At 44.2% G+C, this 25,663-nt stretch overlaps 1 protein-coding gene across 3 annotated transcripts in view; it reads left to right on the top strand.

Moving 5' to 3' along the window:
* The window catches only part of plxnb3 (plexin B3), a 66,672-nt gene that overhangs the window by 36,980 nt on the left and 4,029 nt on the right, over nt 1-25,663 (top strand). For all 3 annotated transcript variants that reach the window (XM_024292570.2, XM_024292568.2, XM_024292569.2), the window contains 34 exons: nt 3,908-4,312; nt 5,169-5,898; nt 6,828-7,007; nt 8,671-8,796; nt 8,876-9,109; nt 10,605-10,764; nt 10,983-11,091; nt 11,196-11,304; nt 12,021-12,137; nt 13,508-13,621; nt 14,355-14,445; nt 14,563-14,732; nt 14,804-14,955; nt 16,622-16,727; nt 16,809-16,945; nt 17,020-17,196; nt 18,548-18,713; nt 18,799-18,930; nt 19,004-19,108; nt 19,179-19,340; nt 19,450-19,601; nt 20,135-20,235; nt 20,309-20,526; nt 20,600-20,778; nt 21,729-21,795; nt 21,871-22,017; nt 22,105-22,185; nt 22,263-22,341; nt 22,415-22,518; nt 22,611-22,692; nt 23,631-23,797; nt 23,882-24,042; nt 24,121-24,268; nt 24,344-24,408. In XM_024292570.2, coding sequence (XP_024148338.1) covers nt 3,924-4,312; nt 5,169-5,898; nt 6,828-7,007; nt 8,671-8,796; nt 8,876-9,109; nt 10,605-10,764; nt 10,983-11,091; nt 11,196-11,304; nt 12,021-12,137; nt 13,508-13,621; nt 14,355-14,445; nt 14,563-14,732; nt 14,804-14,955; nt 16,622-16,727; nt 16,809-16,945; nt 17,020-17,196; nt 18,548-18,713; nt 18,799-18,930; nt 19,004-19,108; nt 19,179-19,340; nt 19,450-19,601; nt 20,135-20,235; nt 20,309-20,526; nt 20,600-20,778; nt 21,729-21,795; nt 21,871-22,017; nt 22,105-22,185; nt 22,263-22,341; nt 22,415-22,518; nt 22,611-22,692; nt 23,631-23,797; nt 23,882-24,042; nt 24,121-24,268; nt 24,344-24,408 — 5,417 coding nt within the window. In that variant the 5' untranslated portion in view covers nt 3,908-3,923. The remainder of the gene's footprint in view (nt 1-3,907; nt 4,313-5,168; nt 5,899-6,827; nt 7,008-8,670; nt 8,797-8,875; nt 9,110-10,604; nt 10,765-10,982; nt 11,092-11,195; nt 11,305-12,020; nt 12,138-13,507; nt 13,622-14,354; nt 14,446-14,562; nt 14,733-14,803; nt 14,956-16,621; nt 16,728-16,808; nt 16,946-17,019; nt 17,197-18,547; nt 18,714-18,798; nt 18,931-19,003; nt 19,109-19,178; nt 19,341-19,449; nt 19,602-20,134; nt 20,236-20,308; nt 20,527-20,599; nt 20,779-21,728; nt 21,796-21,870; nt 22,018-22,104; nt 22,186-22,262; nt 22,342-22,414; nt 22,519-22,610; nt 22,693-23,630; nt 23,798-23,881; nt 24,043-24,120; nt 24,269-24,343; nt 24,409-25,663) is intronic.

Below are 25,663 nucleotides of genomic sequence, written 5' to 3'. Positions count from 1 at the left end.
AAGAATAAAAGAATAAAGTGCTGCAGTCACACCTGCCTGGAGCATCTTCTCTCTTGCTTCGGTTTCCACACCCTGGACTCAGGACAACTGGGACGTTTCAGCCAATCAGAGAGCAGCTCTATAGATCTGGTAGATGCTCCATCCATCTGCTACCTTCATCCTTGTCATCTTTTCAGGTCCTGATGATGGGTTTAAGTGTTGAGTGACACATAAAAAATCAGAGCATAGAAAGACTTCTGGTGTCTCTGTAGACCAGGAGTCGATCACACAAGAGGGCAAAATCCAAAACACATCTCAGGTCGCGGGCCGAACAGGATGAACATTTATTGAACACTAAAACTACATTTTTAAAACTTTAAAACTGTAACTTTTTAACATAGTTATGAAATAGATATATAGCATTACCTGTGATAATGCTAATGTGAATGCTGTAAGATGAATTTGGCAGCTAAAGATGCTAGTGCTGATAGCTGAAGATGCTGAAATTTATAGCTAAAAACCCAGAAGCTGATGGCTGAAAACGCTGTAGCTGATAGCTAGCTAAAATATTAGCTAAATGCCAAATTAGCCTAAAAGACTTTAAAAAAGAAAACCAAAAAAAACTTAGATTAGCCAAATCAGCTAGCATGTAGCTTAAATATTAGCTTAACTCCAAAATAGCCTAAAAAATCTTAGTAAATACCAATATAGTCCAAAAAGCTGCAGAATGACAATTTTTAAAACTTAAAGTGTATTTTTTTAAAATAATAATGAACAAAAAAACAAGCAGAAATATTATTCCAGAATAAATCAACTTAAACCTTAAATAACTTTTAATATTTGACCTTTTTATAAAAATATATTTTGTCAAAATTATACAAGTTGGAAATTAATGCAAGATAACATCGGGTCATTAATTAAAAATAAGATAAATTGATCTGGAGGGCCGGATCCGGCCCCCGGGCCGTGACTTTGACACGTATGACATTTCGCCTCTTCTAGAGTTGCGTCACTGAGAGGGAGGTGTGAGTTTTTAAGCTGAACTTCTGGTCCCTTTCTGTGCTCCTCCTCTCCCTGCTCCTCCTTTCTCTGCACCTCCTCCCTCTGCACCTCCTTTCCCTGCACCTCCTTTCTCTGCTCCTCCTTTCTCTGCTCCTCCTTTCTCTGCTCCTCCTTTCTCTGCTCCTCCTCTCTCTGCTCCTCCTCTCCCTGCTCCTCCTCTCCGTGCTCCTCCTCTCCCTGCTCCTCCTCTCCGGTTGACTGCTCAGCTGCATGAATTATTGATGAAGCCCATCAGGCGCAGTCAGGAGCTCATTAGCATACAGATCGTGAGGATGTTTAGAAGTTATGAGCGTGTGCATTTGGGACTGTGGGCTTTCTATCATAGCACATAATGACCCCCCCCCCATGGGGCCTTTCATACATTTTACACCCAAATTCACCCCAGCAGGTGTGACTTGCATCTGTGTGCTAAGATAGAACCCTTCATTTTCCCAGAGTGAAAGCTCACCTGAAGTCCAGGTGCAGCCTGACCTGCTGCAGAACGTGGGTCTGTGCTCGTTTGAGGGAGGGGTCCCACGGGACGAAAGGACATAAGTTCTGAGTAGAAGGAGAAAAACAGCCCACAGCGTGAGCCAGAAGGAGATGGAATCATGAAGTTTGAGAATGTCTGCAGGGTAGACGTGTAGCGAGGAGCTGGAGATGAATATTTATGAGTAGCCACTTTTCTTCTTCCCGCTTTTTTCCCCTTGTTGGCCAGACGACAGCGCCCCCCAAAGAGCAGCTGTCAGAACTGCAGGATCGTTCCAGGTGGTTTGGTCCGCTTCAGACGTTCTGACGGCGTCTGCTGTCCTGGTATGAACCTGAAAATTGGGATTTCTGCTAAATCTCCTGCATGTTCTCAACTTAAAGTGTCTTTTGTCAAAGATAAAAACGTTGTGCAGATGTAGAGGAGATGTTTTGATGATAAACTGGAGCATCAGGGTCAGAAATCGGAGTTCAGTTGCAGAAATTGTAATAAAATCCAGCCAGAGGTTTCCTGCTTTGGGAGCGTTGCTGTGGCTACAGCGTTGTTGCCATGGTGATATCATTACAGTTTGACTGTCAGATGAAAGTGTGAAGTGGAAAAATATTTTATTAACTTCAAAGAGGAAATGATGAAGAGCGTGCAGGGCTGGGAGTCACCTGCTTAGCTGCTTTGCATATTTCTTATTTCCCGTCAGTGCGGCGCTCACACTGAGAGGCTACATCCTTCAGGCCAAAAAGTGGAACTCGGATCTGAAGCCGCTTTCCCTTTTTGGCATTCAGATGCTGCTGTCAGTGGGCGGCTGGAGATCGCAGGTCAGCTTCTGCAATCCTCACCAGCGCGGCATGCTTCTCGCTTTTGTCAGAAATAATTGTGAAGTTCAGAAATGTGGAGCCACTTGGATGAAGGCAAACTGGCAACATGGTTTGGATCATTCGAAACTTTTGTTTATCAGCGACAGAGCAGAACTATTTCCCAAGGACACCCCATGCAGCCATGGTGCCATCACAGATCCCTGGGGGACTAAAGCGGTTCTTCACTGATGTGGGGCCGGGCTCAGTTTGTAGGCTAACAGGAAAAGTGTTTTCTGAAAGCTGTTCTGTCTACGATTGATGCTAAACATGCGTCTCTGATATTGTTCAGGGACCGGGCCAAATGTGGAGGTGGGCCGGATCCGGCCCGTCGGGTGTCGTTTGGGGATCCTTGGACTAAAGGGACCAACTCCGCTGCACTAAGAAGGGTTGAGGGTCTTTTCTGAGGTCGTTGACCAGTATTGTTCCACCAAAGTTCAGTGGTTCTGGACCACGTTCATCTCTTCTTTTAACATTTTATTTTTTTCCAGGAAAGTTGGGTTACATTACAATTTACTCCACACGCTTGTTCATATCTTCTGCCTTTCCATGCAGATCATAACAATAAGAGAGAAAAAAATAGAAAATAAGTAAAAAAACAAACAAGCCAAAAAATGGTCGGAAAGTGTATCGGACATAGAAAAAAATAATCCAAAGTTTAAAGACTGCAAAATCCAAAAGTTAGTTTATAAATTAAAATCTGACCAGGTTGGTTTGACATATTCTGTCCATTTTGACCATAGTTGATTGAATAGATTTGTCTGTATTTGAATTGAAAATGAGAGTTTCTCCATCGTGTAGATATGTTGATAACTGTGATCCATGAGTCTGTTGGTGGTTTCCTGTTGAACCTTCTTTTAGTTGGTAATTGCTTTTTACTCGCTGCCAGCAGAATGTATAAAAGTTTTTTGTCTCAGACCTTCATGAGTCCAGTTACAAAGATACAGACTTTCAAAAGAAAATGGAAAATCAATCATAAACATTTTCTTTAGATTACTAGTCAATAATTTTGAATAACTGAACAGCTCCAAAATATGTGAAAGTGATTTTCCCCATCACTTCCACATCTCCAACATTCATCTCCATTGTTTTGAGGTTTCTTCTGTACTGGGATGATGTAAAAACTTGACATTTTTCCAACAGAATTCACGCCACAAGTTTGAACACGTGGCGGTCCATTAAACCTTCTTCAGTGATTGAAAAACTTCCTTCTTTTTTCCATTTTTTATTCATGTAACATGTATTATTTCTTTTAAATTATTTTTGGTTGGTTATTTTGTTGTTATTAATGACAAAAATATAAACAAACAAGTTGGTCTTTTATAGGAATGTTAATGTTATGGTTGAAGAAGTGTCTGAATTGTTGTAAATACCTGAAAAAGGTCAAGTTATGTTTTTCCTTAAGGGTGTCAAAGTCAAGAAATGCCCCCTTGTGGACAAATGAGCCTGTCAACCCTTTTCTAATCCAGAACTGGATTAGTTCATCTTTTTAGGAAATATACCAGCCTTTCTCGCTGCCGTTCTTGATGGCTTCATCTCCACTGTTTCGCAGGTAAAGGGGAGCTGCCATGTTGGCCTCCTCCTCCCGTCTAAACACCCTCCTCATCATTCTCGCCCTCCTCTGCCCTTCCCATGTGGAGGCCTCAGTGCAGCGGGTGACGCTAGAAAGTGCACCTTTGTCTCACCTTCTGCTTGACGTGCAAACTGGGCACCTGTATGTGGGCGGAGTCAACAACCTGTACCAGCTGAACTCTAACCTGGACGTCATAGCGCACGTGAAGACCGGCCCCAACCTGGACTCCCCGGACTGTCTCCCTCCAATCTTTCAGCACGACTGTCCATCAGCAACCGTCACTCACAACCACAACAAGCTGCTTCTGCTGGAGGATGGCGTGGGGGAGGAGCCAGGGAACCTGATCGTTTGCGGTTCTCTCTTCCAAGGAATCTGCAACAAGAGGTAAATCGGTTGGTTTTTATGTGTTTGAAATATTGACTGTATATGAGAACTGAACTGAGTGACCCTGCCTCCCAGGAGATCCAAACAGGAAGTACCTTCTGGCTCCAAGAAGATGAAACCCCACAGACTGTTACTCAGTCATTCTATTGGTCAGAAAAAACATTCTTGTTCTGATTCTTTTTTTTTAATAATCTACATTTTTTTTATTACATTTTTTCTGTACTGCAAATTATTCAAGTTATAAACTGTCCAATCAGATGCCTCAGTAAAAGCATGTGATCTCACACGTTTGGCTGACTTACAACAAGCTCACTCCTGATTGGCCAGTGGGGTTTCCATAGATAATCACATCAACCCAAACATGGAGACTATTGTGATTACTGATGATTTTGTAGAACTCTTCTCAATGAATACTGTAGCTGTGCTCCTTTCCACGAGTCAGTATTTTGCTCCGTCCAACTGTTACTAATGAGACCTTAAGATACTTAAACTCCACCACTTGAGGCAGAGCGGGAAGTCCAAACTGTTATTACCAACTATTACTTTATTGTAGTGATATTCATCTGACATTCTTCTTCTTCATTTGTTTAAGATTCCAGATTTGTTGATATTCGGATATTTTCCGCTGCCATTCTGTCTATATTTATCCTGCAAATTCATTTGAAATCATTGAAATGATCATTAAAGATGATATTTCAGTGGAACATTGAAGATGACATTGAAACAAAGACCCCAGTAATTCTCTGATCCCAGTTGAAATTAATTCCACTGGATTAACACGATCACATCCAGAGGATTACTCAGTCCGAGGTAACGATCACTCACTCCTCTTTCTTTTGATCTCATCTGTCTGCAGAAGTCTTTCCAACATCTCGCACATCATCTACCAGACGTCCAATCCAGTCGACACTCAGTATGTCGCCGCCAATGATCCTCGCGTCTCCACTGTCGGTGTGATCATCACCACAAAGGGCAAACGGGAGGAAGAGGGCGCTCCTGGCACGCTGCATTTGATGCTCGTGGGTCGAGGTTACACCAGCAGAGGGCCGGGTGACATCCCACCAATCACAACGCGGCGCCTGTTCCCCGTGAATTCACTCCGGAGAGCGTTCTCCCAGGAAGAGGAGCTGGGAAAGCTGGTTGTTGGAAGTTACTCTGAATACAACAACCACTTTGTGAAAGCGTTTATCCACGGGAACCATGCTTACTTCCTGTTCTCCCGGCGGGACATGTGGCACAGAAAGGAGTACCGGACGTACGTGTCGCGCCTCTGCATAACGGACCGGAGCTTCTACTCCTATGTGGAGGTACCGCTGTTATGCCAAGGCTACAACCTTGCCCAGGGGGCGTGGCTATGGGAATACTCGGGAAGGGCTGCTCTGTTTGTCGTCATGGCAGCCGGACAAGCGTCAACATCCGTAGCAACAAGTCGCTCTGCACTCTGCGTTTATGGGATGGACGCTCTGGATGCGATGATGCGACAAGCACAGGATGTGTGTTACACTGAGGGAGGACAGGGCCGCAGCGGAGACGAGGAGGCCTACATCGAATACGCCGTGTCCTCCAAATGTCTGAGGCTGCCAAAGGTAAACTCTCATGCTTCAGTCTGTCGGGGTCTCTTGTCCTGCTGTCTTTGAATGGCTCATAACCTTCATTTTGTTTAAAATCTCCTTGACCCTTTAATAGGGCTGCCATGACTAGTTGACTCATCAACTGTTAAATAGTCGATAACTAATTAAACAGTTGATAGTCGTTACTTTGAAAAGTTACAGTATGTTAAAGATTTTGTGTTAAAGTCCCACTCTTACTCACTTTTAATTATGATTGTGCTGTTTTTAGCTAAAGTCAAAAGCCTGTGTTTGTTTCTGTTGCCGTGGAGCCTGCGTTCATTTTCCATTATTCCTTTGTTTACACTTTCTCCTGCTAGCTTACAGCCCCTCACAACCCCAGCCTAGCATTCAGACTGGTGTTTGAGTTCCACTGTCTTTCTATCAGCTGGAGTCTGGTCATTCTCCTCTGACCTCTGACATCAGCGAGACATTTCTGTCCACAGAGCTGCAGCTCTCTGGATATTTTCTCTTATTCTGACCATTCTCTGTAAACCCTAGACATGGTCGTGGGTGAAAATCTCAGTAGATCACCAGTTTCTGAAATCTTCAGACCAGCCCGTCTGACACCAACGACCGTCAAAGTCACTTCAGTCACATTTCTTCCTCATTCTGATGCTCGGTTTGGACTGCAGCAGATCGTCTACATGCATAAATGCTTTGAGTTGCTGCCATGTGATTGGATGATTAGGAATGTGAGTTAACGAGCTGTTGGACAGGTGTGGGAAACATCTCCAGGTGTGTCTAGTCAATGAGAACATACCAGGGCAGAATATGTTGACAGGAACAACCCCCGCCCCCCACCCCCACGCCTTAGATAATTAGGCCGTTTGTCGGTGTAATTGATCGTGTGAGTGTGTTGGACTCGTCTCATCGCCCCGCTCTGTCTCTCTCTCTGTTATTTAAAGGACTCTCTGTCAGAGTATCCCTGTGGGGGGGAACACACCCCCAGCCCCATTGCCAGTGCTGTGGCTCTTCCAGCCACGCCCACCGTGAAGATGCCCAAGCTGCTGACTGCTGTCACCGTAGCAACAGAGGCTGGACACACCATCGCTTTTCTGGGAGACGAGGAGGGACAACTGCACAAGGTGACCCACATTCCCGCAACAAACACACAACCAGAAGATAAACCGGTTACCTGTAGGGATCAGTTGGGGAGGGGGCAAAGAGCCACATCTACAGAGAGCGCCCACGTGAATGGAGCCACCTGCGGCTCACGCTGCCCTTCACGCCACTTTTCTCCTTCAGAATATACTGGAAAAAATGTCAGTAAATCAAAGAACATAAACACTGGAGCTCCGGTGGTAAAGGGTTAACTTGAACCATGTGTGACTGTGACAGTCAAATCACAACATGACCACAACCAAGAAATCACTGAAAAAGCAAACTAAAGTGCACAGTCCTCAGTGGTTCCTAATCTAAAATCTACAGTCCCTAAAATGTGTCTTATTTTAGAAATGAACAGGAGAAACTCATCGATCAAGGAGCAGATCGGAGCCTTTGATTAGAGGCTTCGATCAGAGGCTTGTTGGGGGATGATACAAAACCAACATGAGGCGGGCCAACTGAACTTTGTAGAAGCCAAAGCTGAAGACATTCCAGTGACCAATGATGTAGTCAGGAGTATTTATAAGGAGATAATAACAGGTGAAAGACATAACCGTATTCAGAAGTCCAGAACTTGGTGAACTACTGAGCCTGCCAAAGAAGATGTCGCTGGAAAGGTCATGGATGTGGAACACAGGCGTTCAGGGGAACCTCAGCGTTTTCATTGCCTAATGAGAGCAAGCAGAGGGCGTTTAGATGTGTCTTCTATGAAAATCAGGGTTTGAAGGACAGTGATACCAGATCTATCATGAAATCCAACATAAATGACACCAAGGGGTCCCTAGAGAGGAGAAATGAATGAAGAAGTCCAGCAGAAACAGCACTAAAGAGTTTACCTTAAACACACTCTTGAAAAGTAGAGACATTTGAAGATATTGATCTTGAAGATACCATTTGCTATAATATACATCAAGACTTGTTTCAGAAACGGATCCGGCCCTCCAGATCATTTCACTTTATTGTTATTAATGACCCGATATTATCTTGAGCTTATTTCTTACTTGAGTAATTTTGATGAAATATATTTTTATGCAGAGTAAAATATTGAAAGATGATTTATTCTGGAATAATATTCCAAAAAAATTGGCATTCTATTAGCTTTTTGGACTATTTTTGTATTTACTAAGATTTTGGAGTTTAGCTAATATTTCATCTACATGCTAGCTGTTTTGGCTAACCTACATTTTTTGTTTTTTTGTCTTTTAGGCTAATTTGGGATTTAGCTAATATTTTAGTTGGCTATCAGCTTCAGTGGTTTTAGTTTTAACTTTTGCGTTTTCAGCTATCATTTTCAGCATCTTCAGTGGCCAAATTTCAATAAATGTTTATCCTGTTCGTCCCGCGACATAAGGTGCATCCTCAGTTTTGGCCCCCTGTACGATTGAGTTTGGCCCCCCTGGACTACAGCCTAACTATAAACCTGAGTGTGTGTCGGTCTTCTGTGCTGGTACGGACCTCCATCAGGGTTTCTCCATAGTTTGCCGTGTGAATACCGGCTGTCACCGTTCCTTCTTTTAATTCTTCCATGAACCGATCATGAAAGTTATTCTGTTTGATCTCCTCGGCTTTCTTTTAGCCGTTCTTCTAGCTCCTGTCACCAGGTCCCTCCCTCTCTCTTGACGCCGCTGTACCTTTGTGCTACAGGTGTTTGTGCGTCCTGATTGGTCAGGTGATCTGTATGGCAGCTTGCTGGTGGACAGTGGTGCTGTTGGTGCCGACCTGCTGCTTGACGAGAGCCAGCAGTACCTGTACGTTTTAACCAATGATAAGGTGAGTCTCCTCTTCTCTGTTCTTTTGTCTCGTCCAATCACAAGCTTGGACTTTAATTGTCTGCTTCTGGTTTTCTTAGCTTTCCAAGGTCCCGGTGTCGTCCTGCGAGAGACAGACAGACTGCAGCTCCTGTCTGTCTGTCAGAGACCCGTACTGCGGCTGGTGTGTCCTGGAAGGGCGCTGTGTTCACAAACACATGTGTCGGCGCCACCTGCAGGCCAACCATTGGCTCTGGAGTTTTGAATCAACCAATCAGTGCGTCACAGTGCAGAATCTCCAGCCAGCCAATCAGAGCAGGGCAGAGCAGACGCAGGTGAGTGCTGCCGACCGACAGCTCAGCAAGACGAGACCGCGAGGGTCAAGCTGCAGGTTCAGAGCAGTTAAAGTGAGACTCTGAAGGTCACATGTTCATGTCACACAGGTAGAGTGGTCGACCTCTGGTTAGAGGATGACTGTAAAGGACTTTGGGAAGGTAGAAAGACGCTATCCAAGTATTGGCTATTTACTTTGTACCTGCACCAGGTGTGTTCAGGCAACCAGCTTCAAACGTATTGGATTCTGTTTGGGGCCGCAGCTCTCAAACAGGTCTTCAATGTTCACCCATGTCCTGAACCGAAAACACTGGTACAGTCACAGGAGGTCTAACGCTGAACCCGCCCCCAGGTTAGACCACACCTCCATTTTTGGTCGCAGACAGAAACATGACCCCCAGATATATGGAGCTATTTTAGAGTCATAAATATTTGAAACCCAAGTAAAACGTTTTGGAAAAAATATTGGTGTTTGGCTAAAAAAAAGTCCTTTTAGCTATTTTAAAATAAAGGTAATTATTTTCAGCTACAAATGTTCTGTTTTTTAGGACTCAAAACTCAAAATTTCACTTTCAACCCTTCTTTTTTTCCGTTTAACAAAATAAGACGGCGCTTTGAACGGGCTAGAACAACATTTTGGACGCGCAGTTTTACGCAATAAAACTCAGTTTTTTACACTCGTCTTGGGACATCTTCAGACTGTGATAGTACAGAATAAACAGACATTTTCTGACCGTAATTATCACAGTTCTCTGAGTCAGTGAACGCATCGGGACTGAAGTTATCACCCTCATCCATTTTGATTGGTCCTTCATGTTAGCCCCGCCCCAACGCGCCACAATGGGGCTAAAAGTCTTGAAACTGAAATTTTCAGATTCGAAAACGTAAAAAAAAATTTGAAAGTGGAAAAAAAGATTTGAAGCTGAAAAAAAAGTTTTAAAATTTTGAGTTTTGAAACCTAAAAAACAGAACATTTGAAGCTGAAAATAATTAAGTTTCTTTTAGAATAGCAAAAAGTTTTGGACATTTGACTTTTTTTTGTCCAAACACCAATATTTTTTTCAAAATATTTTATTTTAGTTTCAAATATTTAGGGACCCAAATTACCTCCATAAAGACGGCGCTAGAGCATCATTAGTTGGAAGTCCTCGATTGAAGTTCATGCTCCTCCCATTGAAAAACCCTGGAACCGGTTTACAGTTATGGTTAGGAATCTCCTAGTATAGAAACACAAATCCAGCTTCAGGCTAATGATGAGGTTAATGTTGTGTTTTGGCGCCATCTTCCCTGTAACCATGTCCCTTTCCGCTGGTCTGCGAGGGACTCTTACAGTTTTGATGGGAGTTCTGATGGTAGTTTTGAAGGTAAAAACACTTTTAACCCTCTAGTGTCAGGAAACTGTGAGGATGGAAAAGATGGAGTGACTTGAAAAGACAAACCGGACCTTTAGAACATCACAGAACCTTAAGAACCAGAGCTTTGTTCTCTGTTTCCAAGGTAACCCTGACTGTCGCCCAGCTTCCTGCCCTAGAAACCACAGAGTCTCTGTCTTGCATCTTCGGACTCCTCCCCCCTCATCCAGCTGTCATTATTGGAACCAAAGTCACCTGTCAATCACCTGAGCCGGAGCTCCTCCCCTCCACACCCTCAGGAAAAGGTGAGTGGGGCTTCCTTCCCACCACTCTTGGCTGAGTAGAGAACCAACCCAATGGTGTTGTGTTTGGGTTCTGATTTGACTGTATGACATGAACCACTTCCAGTTGTCCAATCTAGCATCCCTTCATCATTCAGCAGTAGGCCCCTCCCCTCTGACGTCACATTTCCCGCCTGTGTGAGTATGTTCAGGTTTGATGGCGGTACCTGTTCTATCTGCAGATCACATGATCCTGCCCGTCTCTCTGACGCTCGGTTATGTAACCATCACCACGGGTCACATGACTTTCTACGATTGTGGTTCTGTCAGCCGACTCAACCAGAGCGCCCAGTAAGACTTTGAACTCACCACATCACTGAGAGGGGTTGGAGAAGGTCACGATAAAGGTCACGATAAAGGTCACGATAAAGGTCATATGGTCTCCTGTGTTTCAGGTGTGTTGCCTGTGTCAGCAGTGTGTGGGGGTGTAACTGGTGTCCTGTAGAACAATTGTGCACTCACAACCACAGCTGCCCCACGCCGACCATCATTCTAAGCCAGAGGGTGAGACAGCTGTCTGCCTGTACATGTCTGACTGTCTCTGTCTGTCTGTCTCTGTCTGAGTGTCTGTACATGTCTGAGTGTCTCTGTCTGAGTGTCTCTGTCTGAGTGTCTCTGTCTGAGTGTCTCTGTCTGCCTGTTTCTGTTTGACTGTCTGTCTCTGTCTGAGTGTCTCTGTCTGAGTGTCTCTGTCTGTCTGTCTCTGTCTGTCTGTCTGTCTCTGTCTGTCTGTCTGTCTCTGTCTGTCTGTCTCTGTCTGAGTGTCTCTGTCTGACTGTCTCTGTCTGCCTGTATCTGTCTGACTGTATCTGTCTGACTGTCTCTGTTTGAGTGTCTGTACATGTCTGACTGTCTCTGTCTGTCTGTATCTATCTGACTGTCTCTGTCTGACTGTATCTATCTGACTGTATCTATCTGACTGTATCTATCTGACTGTATCTGTCTGACTGTATCTATCTGACTGTCTCTGTCTGAGTGTATCTGTCTGACTGTATCTGTCTGACTGTATCTATCTGACTGTATCTATCTGACTGTATCTATCTGACTGTATCCATCTGACTGTCATGTGGATGCCTGATTTTTGGCCTATTTTTATTTTATTAAAAATATTGCCAGAAACATTAAAAACAATTTAAAATAATGGTCTTATCCTCCTCCTATGTTATTTAATTTTTATTGTATCTAATTTGTAATCTGGTCTCCTCCTGTCTGTCCTCCAGGATTCACCTGGTCCATCTTCTTGTCCTCTGGTGTTCTCACTGAAAAGTTCTGCCTTAGTGCCTATGGGCCAGAGCACCACAATAGTGCTGGAAGGAAGGAACTTGGACCTGTACACGGTGAGTGTCTGCCTTTGACATCTGTGTGTCTCAGTAATACTATGACAGGGTTATAAATGGGCTGAAGTTCTGTTTATGTGATGGTTTAGGAAGTAATGTAACACCAGAACCTTCTGAAGGGATATGCAGCACACAAATACAGGAGTTTAGATGGTTGTTATCCAGTCTGGTCCAGTTCAGTCTGTTCTGGTGGAGAACACAAGGACAGAACATGGAAGAGGTTGTGGATTCTAGAGCGGGGTTTGGTCCGGGACCCAGTGCCTCAAACCACCAGCATTTCTCTGTGACTGCCGCTCAGCATTCTGCAGGATTCTAAGGGTTCGTTTGGATCTGCTCACATTCAGCTTTGGTTCCAATCACGACTATTAGAATTCCTCTCAGATTTCTTTCAGGTTCTTCTAAGATTCTGTTTGAGTTTTTGTTCAGGTTCTTGTTCTGCTCAAATTCTGATTTGGTTTCGCTGAGTTTCTTCTGTGCTTTTGTCAAAAATTATATGTATTCGTTTTTATACAAAACAAGACATATACCTGAAAAAAGACAAGACTATACAATAGCAAATAGAACAAAAATCAGCTGTAAGTAAAGATAATAACAGATTAACAAACAAAAAAATATATTAAAAAAACAAAATAAAGGTAAAAAAAATGAATCAATAAGCACACTTCTCCATAAGTATATATATTAAACAACGAATAGTACTTAGTCATTATTACAAATCAACACTGGTGATAAACTTCAGAATAGCGGAAAAAGGGGAGAAAAGGCCAAAATTAGCCAAAACAGCTAGCATAAGGCTAAAATATTAGCTAAACCCCAAATTAGCCTAGTTAAAAAGCTAGCATAAAAAGAGCTGAATATTTTAATAGGTGAATGAGATAAATAGCTGAAAAAGCCGAAGAGAAATGGACGTCCAAAAAACGTACAGAAGAAAAAGTGAATAACTATTAAACCATTAAAGAGTCTATCCTCTCCCATCATAGTTCAGAATGCAGAAAGATGGAATAAAAAGTCAAATTCTATGTAGGTTTGGATCGGCCAGATTGAGGAAAAAAATGATGAGTCTGATAGTGTGAAGGGGTCGCGCCAAATGTGGAGGTGGGCCGGATCCGGCCCGTGGGCCGTAGTTTGGGCCCCCTGCTGTAGAGTAATATTAATTCTCAACATCTGGTGCAGTTTGTGGACTATCAATATCAATACTTTTGTATTTCAGACCAGCAGCATTGTGTTTGTGTACCAGAAATGATTTAACATTTATGGCGTAATGATGAAACTGGACTTGAATTTAGAAAGACGACTTGGTGATAAATGTGTTCTATGTGGCTGTGCTTTTCAAGATAAGTAAAGACTTGTCGTTTGATTTTATGTGTCAGAATGAAGGTGAATACGAGTGTGTCATTGAAATCGAGAACATGCAGCTCAACTTGACCGCCACCGAGGAGAAAACTCCAGACAACACTCACGTCTTTACCTGCAAGAGCCAAAAGGTAACACACACACTCCACAGCATAATCAGGGAAACACACAAACACAGACACAAATACTCACACAAGAAACCCCAGAATACACCTTCAGTTAAATCCACATTGTTCCATATCTCAGTACATAATACAGACACCACAACCACACATCACATTCACCATTTCCACTGTAGGATCTCTCTGTTACAAACACTCTGGTGAGAACAAAGACACAACAACCGTCCTCACAGAAGACTTTAATCTGTTTAGTCAGATGGTTTGTTCTTTTAAATGGACTTTTGATCAACTATGAATAGATAAAAACATACATTGCTTCTTTGAATGTTGGCTTTGAAAATGTAACTTTTTATTTTTTCCAAGTAAAAAGGTAGTTTTACTGCATTGATGGTCAGGGATGCATTCTGAAGTTCAAAGTTAAGTCCCATCAGTATGGAGCCAAATCGGGGTCGTAAAGATCTAAAACCCAAATAAAACTAATTGAAACAATGTTGGTGTTTGGCCAAAAGAAACGTAAAACGTCCAAAACTAAAATAAACTTAATTATTTTCAGCCTCAAATGTTCTGTTTTTTACATACAGACACACAAAGACCAACACATGGACACAAAAGACATACAAACACCTCCGTACAAAAAGGGACACAAAGAAAGCATCAACACACAAACACACTATTACCTTCATCTGTATGCAGACGACAGAGCTTCTTCTGTCTGTTTATCCTGTTTTTATTCTCTGTGCAGTTCCACTATTCCTCCAGCAGGCTGCAGTATTCAGCCCCGGTCTTCCTGCGAAGAGGACACCGGCGCATTGACACACTTCCTGAACTTCAGGGTAAGAAACACGTTTTTTGGCCCGTTTGGTCCCACTCAGGACATCGTTTGAGACCACGTCCAGATTTCATGGTCCTTTAGTGGCACAAACATCTGTGTCTGTCCTCTCAATGTTTAGTCCACCTCTATGACTGCTCAGCCGGCCAATCAGATTGCTCTCAGTGCTGGGCGGTACCCAGGGAGTACGGGTGTGTTTGGTGTCCCGGAAAACCCGCCCCCTCCTGTGTTTACAACCAGTCGTGCTTCAGCGAGCCTGCCAACACCTGTCCGCCTCCTCAAATAACACAGGTGAGTCCTGCCGTCGTTTGACCATAAGGAAGCGGTTACCGTGGAAACCTCTGAACACTTGGATGTTGCAGGTGCTTCCTGTCACTGGGCCTTTGGAGGGAGGGGTCCTCCTGACCATCACTGGGTCTAATCTGGGCATGAGGTTCCAGGACGTGGTGGGCAGAGTCCAGGTGGCAGGTGTCCCATGTGTGCCACAGTTGGAGGGTTACCAGATCTCCACCAGGTAACCCCATCAAGCTCCGCCCCCTGCTCTTTGAACTGTTTTAGGTTTGGGTGTAGCTGCCACAAAACCAGCGGCCTTTATATTAAGTAAAGGACATCTCTGACTCCATGAACTAGATAAGGTTTATGAACACGCGTTCATAAATATTAGTCATATATTTAATATACTAACAACGACTCACTCAAGAGTCGGAGGATTTCTTGGACAAAAACAACACAAGTGCAACAATTTAACCGTCTTTATTACTTCTTTAGGATTCAGATTGTCCTTCTGGTTACCGTAAGAGTTATTGTGCATTTATAGACGCACACGAAGTCAGAGTCCTGAACAGAAACTGGGAATTGATTTCATAAAAGTGGAGCTTAATAGCTGAAGACTCGGTCCTCCACTCTAGTTTAGGGGTGTCAAACATTTGGCCGGACACGGCCTGCCACATGGTTTAGTCCAGCCCAGTTGGGAAGAGAAAAAATATTTGGATATTGGGAAAAAAAATCCAGTTTCTAGCCCATTCCTGTGGGGAGTTATTGGTTATTTAAAGAATAGGCTGCAATGCACAAGTCTGCCACTAGGGGGAGCAAAAGAAACGTAAAACTGTCCTGAGAAGAGATCAGGAAATGATGCAGTTTGGTTCCCTGAGCCTCACTGGTGTTCAGGTGGAACACCACAATTACCAAAATGTTGTCAAAAAGAAGAAAGACTGTTTGGAGCTTTTCAGGAAAAATGGACAAAAAAAAAACAAAGCTGCAGATAGAAGTTGACCGAAGGTTATTTTGTTATTATGTGACTCGTCTGGCCCACTTGAGATCAGAACCAATATGAGTTTGACACCCCTGATCTAGTTTGAGAAATTCTTAGAATAAATTAATCCTTCAGGACCATTTCTCAGATTTTTGAAATATTCCTTCAATATCTCAGATGTTTATTACCTTAACTCTTCTACACAATCTCTGCACATCATGTTATCTCCTTTCAGCACATGGACACTTGACCTTTAGTGATCGTAACACAATCAGTGTTGTACAGTACAGTAGGCTACATGGTCATATGCTTCATTGAAATGTCTTTTTTGTATTTAGTTACTTTAACTTTTACACTATTTCATCCTCACTGCTCCTATACTGGTCTTGTACTCTATTCCACAGTTGTGCAACACATTTCACTACGTATTCTACTACGCATGTACACATATGGGACAAATACAATTTGAAATTGAATCTGAATTTGAAGGGAGAATGTTCTAGATCAGAGGTGGGAAAACTCCGGCCCGGGGGCCACATGCGGCCCAAAAAGCAAATTAATCTGGCCCGCTAAACTGGAATAAATTATACTTAAAACCCTTTTTATTTTTTCATTTTTTGGTGTCTACAAATAAATTGACCTTTGTCTAGATCTAGAAGGTTTCTCTGCATTCTTGTGTTGTTGGAAGTTTTGTTGTTTTTTCGACTTTCATGTGTTTTTTTTCCGAGTTGGAACGTCGTTTTTCCCATCATTCCAACACCACATGAACGCAGCATTTCTCTAAGTTTGCGTTTTTTCCCTGAAGGACATCAACCCATCTGTGCACTTGGCTCCAAGTAGCGATCTCATCTAGATTCTTGATTCATGTACGAGTTTATAGTCCGTCCTGCTCACAGACGGTCCTCACCTTTGACCTCACCTGTGTCAGGGTTGTGTGTGAGCTGCAGCCCAGCGGGAACCAGAGGGTGGGGCCCGTCTTGCTCTCTATGGGAACCAGTCTGCCAGGAGGTTCCACGCAGATGTTCACCTATCAGGTAAGACCAGGACGTCGAAGCAGACCGAGTCCAGACCTGCTGTCTATGCAACCAGTGACTGAATCCAGGGGTTCTCCTCAGGACCCCCAGATACTGGATCTAGTTCCGGACAAAGGTCCAGTCTCAGGAGGGACCAGAGTGACCATTAGAGGGCGCCACCTGCTGACAGGTCAAACGTCTGACCTGAGTGTCTTCCTGGGTCCGTGGCCCTGCCGTGTGTGAGTACTGCCCCGGTTCTGCAGCGTTTAAACCGGACCGGACGCTGGGCTCAACCGTGTTTCTTCCTTCTCAGCATGGGGGAGGTGGACGACACCCGGCTGGTGTGTCAGACTGGATCCAGTAATCAGACGGGGGAAGTTCCCGTTTGGGTTTTGTTCGGAAAAGCTAAGCGGACGGTTCCGAAGAGAGCCTTTCGTTACCTTGACGACCCGGTTATCACGGACGCCATGCCTGCTGAGAGCTTCTGCGCGTAAGAACCAATCAGACTGTGGTTTGCTGTTGGAGGTTAAATTTTCACAAAGTAAAAGTCTTTCATTCCATTATTTCTTTGTGGATTCAAGGAAAACATTCTATAAGGTTTTTTTTTTCATTTCTTTCTCTATTGAAATAAAAAAATTCAAACAGCCTCAATGCTAAACTATTTTTGACTTTATAGAACTTTAAAGTGTAAACTTTGACGTTCTTGAACTTTATTATGAAATGAACTTCATATTTAATTTCCCAAACTAAAGTGATTCTCCTCCTTTCTATGTTTTTCTGCATGTAAAAACTCAATCACACTTTAGTGATTTCAGGAATCTTCTTGGTGTCAAAACGTTCAGGACTTTACTGCTTGTATTTTGGTATTCATACACTTCATAGTTTTGAAATACTGATGAAATTTCAAAAATTTAAAATAGATTAGAAACAAGCTTTTAAATATATTCAAAGGCCAAGTTTTAATCTTTTATAGTAATTTAAACAAATTAGAAGTTTAGCTAATGTTTTACCAATATGCTAGCATTTTTGGCTAATTTGTCATCTACTGAGGTTTTAGTACATGTCGTCTAATTAAGAGTTTTACTTCTATTATAGCAACAAGCTAACGTTTTTGACTAATTTAGTTTACTGAGAAACTTTAGGATATTTTGAATTTTAGCTAGTATTTCAGCAATGTGCTAGCTTTTTTTTTTTTTGCTAATTTAGTTTACCGAGGAAGTTTTTTTCTTTTTTGGAATTTCGCTAGTATTCATGCAAACAGCTTTTTTTTTGAGAATTTACTCAGGGTTTTTTGGCTAATTTGTTATTTAGCTAATTTTTAAGGAAGACACTAAATATTTTTGCAAAATTGGCATGTGTTAGGGATTTTTAAGCAATTTTACTACAAATTATAAAGAAATTTAGGTCAACTTTAGCTATCTTTATAGTTCTTTAACAAATTTTCCAGTCTTAGAAAAAGTAACATTTTGTAAATAGCTTTTTCCATTTTCAGTAAATCCCTTCAGCAATTAAAGTAAATTGCATCACTATTTTTAGCAAAAGGCTTCAGCATCTTCAGCGACTTCTTTCAGCTTAAAACATTCACACTTGCATTATCGCAGGTGATGCAACTTTTCTAGAATTGCAGCAAATATCCTGCAGAGTTAGCATCAGTTAGCTGTGCTGGGTTTCCTCCAGGCTGCAGCAGATGATGACGGCCTCTAACGGACGTGGGAAACGTTGTTCAGGATAAACGTTTGAGACGCTCTCATGTGAACTCAAACCTCGCTCGCTGCTCTGATCTCTGTTCTGACCTGACTCTTGTGCTTCTGGCTTTTTTAACCCAACGTTTGTGTCTCCAGCGGTGGACGCATCATTGTGGTAACGGGCAGGAATCTGGACGTTGTGCAGCAGCCAATCATGTCGGTGTGGGTGGAGCCTCAGGAGGGGCAGAGAGTCAAACGGAAAAGACGAGTGGCGTTTCTCACCGCCAAGCAGCAGCTGGTCTTCAACAGCACGATGACGACGGTGAGGAAAGCCCCGGTGAGACGGGATACCTGTACCTGATACCACCTGTACTTACCTGTCTCCCCTCGACCCGTCTGTCTGCCAGGTGTCAGAGCACTGCTCCGTCCTGTCGTACTCCCAGATCACCTGTCCGACCCCCGCCGTGTCTCCAGATCTCAAAGTGAAAGGTGTCTGGTTTCAGCTGGACAACGTGCAGGTCCACTTCGAGAGCATCAAGGTACCTGTCTGTCCGCTCCTCAGCCTGCTCACCTGTCTGCGAGCTGACCTGTCCTTACCCGTCTGTCTTTCAGGGTAAAAGCTTCACCTATTATCCCAACCCAAAGATCTTCCCTCTAAACAGCGAAGCTGCAGATGTTCCGTATCGTTTCAAACCTGGAGGAGTGATCGCCGTGGAGGTACGTAAACCAGAGGCTCCGAGCCCCAACACCTCCCCCCACCCACCCCTGCTCCTCTGCGTTCCCGCAGGGTCGCGACCTGACCAGAGCCATGGGCAGACGGGAGGTGAGAGCTCGGCTCGGGGATCAGAAGTGTGAGGTGAAGACCTTGGACAGCACTCACCTGTACTGTGAACCCCCAGAGGTTCAGCCCATGAGCGTCGACGACGGACACCAACTTCCACGACTGAAGGTAACTCGCTCGGCTTTGGTTCAGTCCACTCACAGACCCAAAGGAATCGGCTAAAGTTCTCAGGATACGCAGACCCACAGACGCTGACGTGACTCGTCTCGTCTCTCAGGTGTTCATGGGGAACCTGAAGGTGGACCTGGGGCCGGTCCAGTACGACAGTGATTCCATGCTGCCTCCTGTCCCGTTGGCTGCTCAGATCGGTCTGGGGGCGGGGGCGGCCGCCATCATTCTCATGGTGCTGGTGGTCATTCTCATGTACAGGTGTGTATCCGCGCTCTGGTCCGGGGGGCTCCTGTCCGGCACATTTTGGGAGTCGGGGTGTTCAGTCAGTCAGCATTAGGAACAACCTCACCCGGGGAATCATAGCAGAGTTCTGCAGAACTCAGTTGGACATCACAGTTTTAAAACTCGACCTGAAAGTTGTTCTATGTTTAAAGTCTGTGTTGAACTGGAGATTCAAAGCCCCCAAATTTTTGAGTCTTTAACGTGTTCTTGTAGCATTTTTCTTATGATGGAGGACATAGATAAAGAAAATTAGGAATATAACTAGGGATTTCAAATGTTTGGATTATTCACGATGAATTAATTACAGACATTTTAGCTCGTTATTTGTCTTAATCTCGTTAATCTTTGCTTCATGGTTTGGAAGTCTTAATGTTACGGCATATAAAGACGTGAGAAGGTGATGCTCCATCTGTGATAGAAGGGTTTGGAGCCTCCAGATCTGATATGAAAGCATAGAAGAATCCAGTGTTCTGAGCTCTGATCTCCATCATCTGCTGTGTTTTGTGCAGGAGGAAGAGCAAACAGGCTCTCAGAGATTACAAGAAGGTTTTGCTGCAGTTGGAAACCATGGAGATCAACGTTGGAGATCAGTGCCGCAAAGAGTTCACCGGTACACCCTGCCCGGTTTCTACAGGCTCCTGGTCCTGACCCGGCCCAGTCTTTAACCTTCTCTCCCCCTGCAGACCTGATGACCGAGATGATGGATCTGAGCAGTGACGTCGGGGGTCCCGGGCTGCCTTTGCTGGAGTACCGGGCCTACGCCGAGAGAGTCTTCTTCCCAGGACAACAGACGGCGCTGCTCAGCCGCCAGCTGGATCTGCCGGAGTCCAGAAGGCTGACGGTGGAGCAGGGCCTCCAGCAGCTCATCAACCTGCTGAACAACAGACTCTTCCTCACCAGGGTGGGTGTCGGGGCTCTAGACCGGCGGAGCCCGGACCTGCAGCGCCACTGAGCCGCTGTGTTCTGTGTCGCAGTTCATCCACACTCTGGAGGCCCAGCAGGGATTCTCCCAGAGAGACCGGGGCTACGTGGCCAGCCTGCTCACCATCGCCCTGCACGACAAGCTGGAGTACTTTACCGAGGTCATGAAGAGTCTGCTGCAGGACCTGGTGCAGCAGTACGTCACCAAAAACCCCAAGCTCATGCTGCGGCGGTAAGAGAAACCAGCACCCTCCCCCTGGTTCTGTCTGCAGGTCCGGTTACGGTACAGAAGAGTCTTTGAGTTTTGTTCATATTCGTCCAGGAACCATAAAACCAATCAGGTTATTGGGTACACAGTTCAGATTTGTGGTCCAAACCAAATTCCTAACAGACTTCTTTCCTCAACCTGGTTCTGGTTCCTAAGTCAATCAGATTTGGTTATGGACAGAAATAAAGATCTCTCCGATTTGTGCGAACATAGTTCTTGATTTGTAACTTATAAAATACATTATGTGCATAAGTACAAAAATACAAAATAAAATGTACGTATTTAAGTGAGAAAATGTCAAGTTTTAGAATTCACAATCTAAGTTTAAAACAGCTAAGAAAACTCTGATGACCCAGCATTCTAGCAGCATTTAAACGCATCGCTTAAGGATGAATCTCTGAGACGTGAAAAGAGTCTCACATCCGATTTGTGTGTAACTGAGTTTTAGTGTGCGCTCAACAAGTGATGTGTGTGTAATTTTTAAAGATTTCATGTGTAAATGGTTGTAAGCTGTTGTAATCTGTATCTGTGCATGTGTCTCTTGTGTTTTTTGGAATTGTGTAATTATGCACATAATGTATTATGAGTTACAAATCAAGAATCATGTACCCATAAATCCTAAATTACACACAAATCAGGAAATACGCGCGTATAAATCAAGAATGCGTACGCACAAATCAGAAGTTACACACAAATCAAGAATTACAAACGTGTCATTTTGGTGATACTTGTTTCTCTCCATAATAGCAGATGACTTTGAGAGTTGTGTGGTTCCAAAAAGAGGCCAAAAGCAAAAATCCAAGACATGAGCTGAGGACGAGCCTCTGAGGTGTCATGTGACCAGGTCATGTGATGAAGCAGGAGCTGTCGGTGGACCGGTTGGTCTGACTCTCCCGTCTTGTTCTTTCTCCCAGGACAGAAACCGTGGTGGAAAAGATGCTGACCAACTGGATGTCCATCTGCCTCTACTCCTTCCTCAAGGTAACCGTCTGCATGCGTGTCTATGTGCTGGACTTGTTCAGCTGCCTGTCTCACCCTGACCCGACTGTCTGCCAGGAGGTGGCGGGCGAGCCGCTCTACATGCTCTACCGGGCCATAAAGTACCAGGTGGACAAGGGTCCGGTGGACGCCGTGACGGGGAAAGCCAAGCGGACGCTCAACGACAGCCACCTGCTGCGCGAGGACATTGATTACTGTGCCATGGTAACCGTGGAAACAACATCTGTCTGTGCAGCTCATGATGACACGGTTTTCAGAACACACCTGTCTGTCTCTGCACCTGTGTGTCAGACTCTAACTGTCCTGGTGAAGAACGGCGTGGAGGTTCAGCCGTGTCCGGTTAAAGTCCTGGACATTGACACCATCACACAGGTGACTGTCTGTCTGCCTGTCTGTCTGTCTGTCTGCTGGGCTGTCTGTCTTTTATTTCACCTGTCCCACATGTTCAGGTGAAAGATAAAATCCTGGATCAGGTCTACAGAGGAGCTCCGTTCTCTCAGAGACCTGCAGCCGACAGCCTGGATCTGGGTACGTCGGAGCTGTCGCCGTTTTCCCGGCTGTACAGTCGTTTGGCGCTCAGCTGTTCTCCTTTGTCCCCCAGAGTGGCGTTCAGGTCAGGCCGGTCACCTGACCCTTTCAGATGATGATGTCACAGCGGTCGTTCAGGGTCACTGGAAACGTCTCAACACGCTGCAGCACTACAAGGTAAGACCCCCGCAGGATCCCCCCTCCCCCGAGTCCTGAAGGTGAAGCCGGCTCCGCCGTCGCTGATCACTTCCTGCTCTGCTCTTCCTCAGGTTCCAGATGGAGCCACTGTGGCTCTGATTCCTCGGTCGCAGAGTTCAGGAGGAATCAGTCAAGTGTTCCAGACTGGAGAGAGTAAGAACACGACTGAGAACACAGAACTTTCAGAACATCTGAAACCAAAAAGTATGGAGAGAAAATAGACTCACCCCGATTGGTGGGTGCAGGATTCTTGATTTGTGCATAAATTAGGATTTGAACGTTTGTAATTCTGGATTTGTGTGTGTAGTTATTGATTTGTGCATAACTTTGGATCTGTGCGTGCGTATTCTTGATTTGTAACTCATATAATGTTTTGTGCATAAGTAAAAAAGTTACAGAATAAAAAAAAATACAATTTACACATGCACAAATTAAAATTACAATAGCTTGAAAGTAATTACATACAAAAATCTTTTTAAAAAAATACGCAAAATCACCTCTTACGCATGCACAAGCGCTCAGTTACACACGGATTACACCGTGAGACTCTTTTTCACGTCTCACTGATTCATCCGTGAGTGATGCGTTCAAGTACTACTAGAATGCTGGGTCATTAGAGTTCTCTTATCAGCCGATTGTGAATAATAACTTAAAATTTTCCCACCGTCTTAAACAGATTTTCCTGAAAATTAATACAGAAAAGTCTAAATAACACTTTGTATTTTGTATTTTTTTGTATTTTGAAATTTTTTTATTTATGCAGAAAACACATTATATGAGTTACAAATCAAGAATTCGGACTCACAAATGGAAGTGAGTCTAGATTCTCTCCATACAAGAGTTAATGTCTAGAAGTTCAGCCAAGGCTTCTGGACTTCTTTAATTAAACACTCCAGTTAACCCTTTAACGCCTGATCTCCAGTGTTTATGTTCTTTGGTTTACTGTAACACAATAATTCCAGTAGATTCTGAAGGAGAAAAGCCGCTTTTCTCCTTCAGAATCAGCTGGAATTATTGTGCTAATGGTTGAAATGTTGCCGTATGTTGAAGATTTTGAATGACTTTGACTCCTAGTTTCTGTGCTCCCTCAGAAACGCCAATGCTGGAGGGGGAGGAGGAGGAGGGTTTCCGTTTATGGCACCTGGTGAAGAGCAGTGAGGATCCAGAAATCCCCAAACACAGGAAGAGCAGCATGAGGGAGCGGGAGCGGGCCAAAGCCATACCTGAGATTTACCTGACCCGGCTGCTGTCCATGAAGGTAGCATCACACAGACCTGAGCTGGGCTCATAGCAGCACCTGTCTGACCCGCTGGCCTCCTCTCCTCACCTGGGGTCCTCACAGGGGACGCTGCAGAAGTTCGTGGATGACGTCTTTGTGGCCATCCTCAACACAAAGCGTCCTCCTCCCATCGCCGTCAGGTTCTTCTTCGACTTTTTGGATGACATGGCGGACAAACACGGAATCGATGATCCAGACACCGTGCACATCTGGAAGACCAACAGGTGAGTCCCACCTGGAGGGTGGAATGGAGTTTGACAATTTCTCTGACTTGACCCGCCGACTTGTCTGTTTGTTCACAGTCTCCCTCTGAGGTTCTGGGTCAACATTCTGAAGAACCCTCAGTTTGTTCTGGACGTTCAGATCACAGACAGCATCGACGCCGTCCTGTCCGTCATCGCTCAGACGTTCATCGACTCGTGCACAACCTCTGAGCACAAAGTTGGACGGGTTAGCCTCGTTTGTGGTTCGGCCTGCTCCGTGTCCCGGCGTCACCGAGCTTCATGTTATCTTCTGTCCCACCAGGACTCTCCGGTGAACAAACTGCTGTATGCCAGAGAGATTCCCAGATACAAACAGCTGGTGGAGAGGTAAGAGCTTCCTCACGCACCGGAACCTTGACTCCTAAAGCTTGTGCGGTTAAGGTTGTGTACAAACCTAATAAGACGCACAGAAGCATGTTGCTCTTGATTTACCAACTGGATCCACTGAGGATTACATCTGTTTAATGAGTAAAATAGAACTTAAATCCGTTCAGTAGACCTGCCTTTGATGAATATCCAAAACTGGGGATTCACATAGAATAACAAATAGATCCATATAGCAGACGCTGGTGATTCATCAAACGTGAAGCAAGAATGCAGCTGTTTTAGCATCTAATTTTAGTGCAAATACAAAAATGTACCGGTGTGCATCATGTCTATACATCCATCTCCTACCTTGTTTGGGGGGCTGGGTGATGCTGTCGTACAACACAAAAAAATGAGCAAGTCCATGAATTAATCAGCATGTTAACATCGTCTCCATCATGTCTGCGTCTCACATTTGTCCCTCAACACAACGCAACGTGCAGCATCCAGAGAAAAAACGACCGAGAGCTAAAGAGAGTTAATAAAAAAGAGTAAGGAGTCAGAAGGGAAACAGTCGTGAAGCTGGTCGTCATCAATGACTGTCATGGTAGATCGGTCAAAGGTGCGATGAAAATGTAAAGTTGCAGAGTGAGCAACAAATTTCTGCTTTTCTTGAATTTGCGTTAATAGTTGGAAACGCAGAAGAAGAACACGCAGCCAGTCGGCTACGCACACACTCACAGTGAACCCGCATGGAGAAACGTCATCAGCTCTGCATTTCTACATTTAGGCACAGGCCGTGAATAACCGATTTTTTAACATTTCTGCCTCGATGATGAACATATTGATGAGTTAGAATCGTTACATCTTCCTTTTCCAGTCAGTTGATGCATCAGCAAAGAGACGTAAATAAGTCCAGGTTTAAAAAAAAAAAAACTTCAGTTGTAGCTTCAAAATAAAATGTTCGCATGTTAACAAATAACATCAACTTCCATTTTTTTCCATGAGCAACAAAAGTTTAATTTTAGAAGTACACAAAAAAATAACATAATTTATGACACAAAAATCCATTTTACACGGACTCGGTGAGGACAGAGAGGACCTGAGGTGGGGGAGGGGTGGTAGACCAGAGACTCAACAAAGACGATGTAAATTAACTGACAGTCATGAGACGGACTCCCCACGTGAAGAGTAGTGCATCAGATTTGTGCGCAACTATGGCTTTGTGTGTGCATAATACGCAATTTGTGTGTGTAGTTTCAAGCTGTTTTCATTT

Source organism: Oryzias melastigma, linkage group LG7 (genome assembly GCF_002922805.2).
Source record: "Oryzias melastigma strain HK-1 linkage group LG7, ASM292280v2, whole genome shotgun sequence".
NCBI lineage: Eukaryota > Metazoa > Chordata > Actinopteri > Beloniformes > Adrianichthyidae > Oryzias > Oryzias melastigma.
This window is presented reverse-complemented; position numbering and strand designations above follow the sequence as displayed.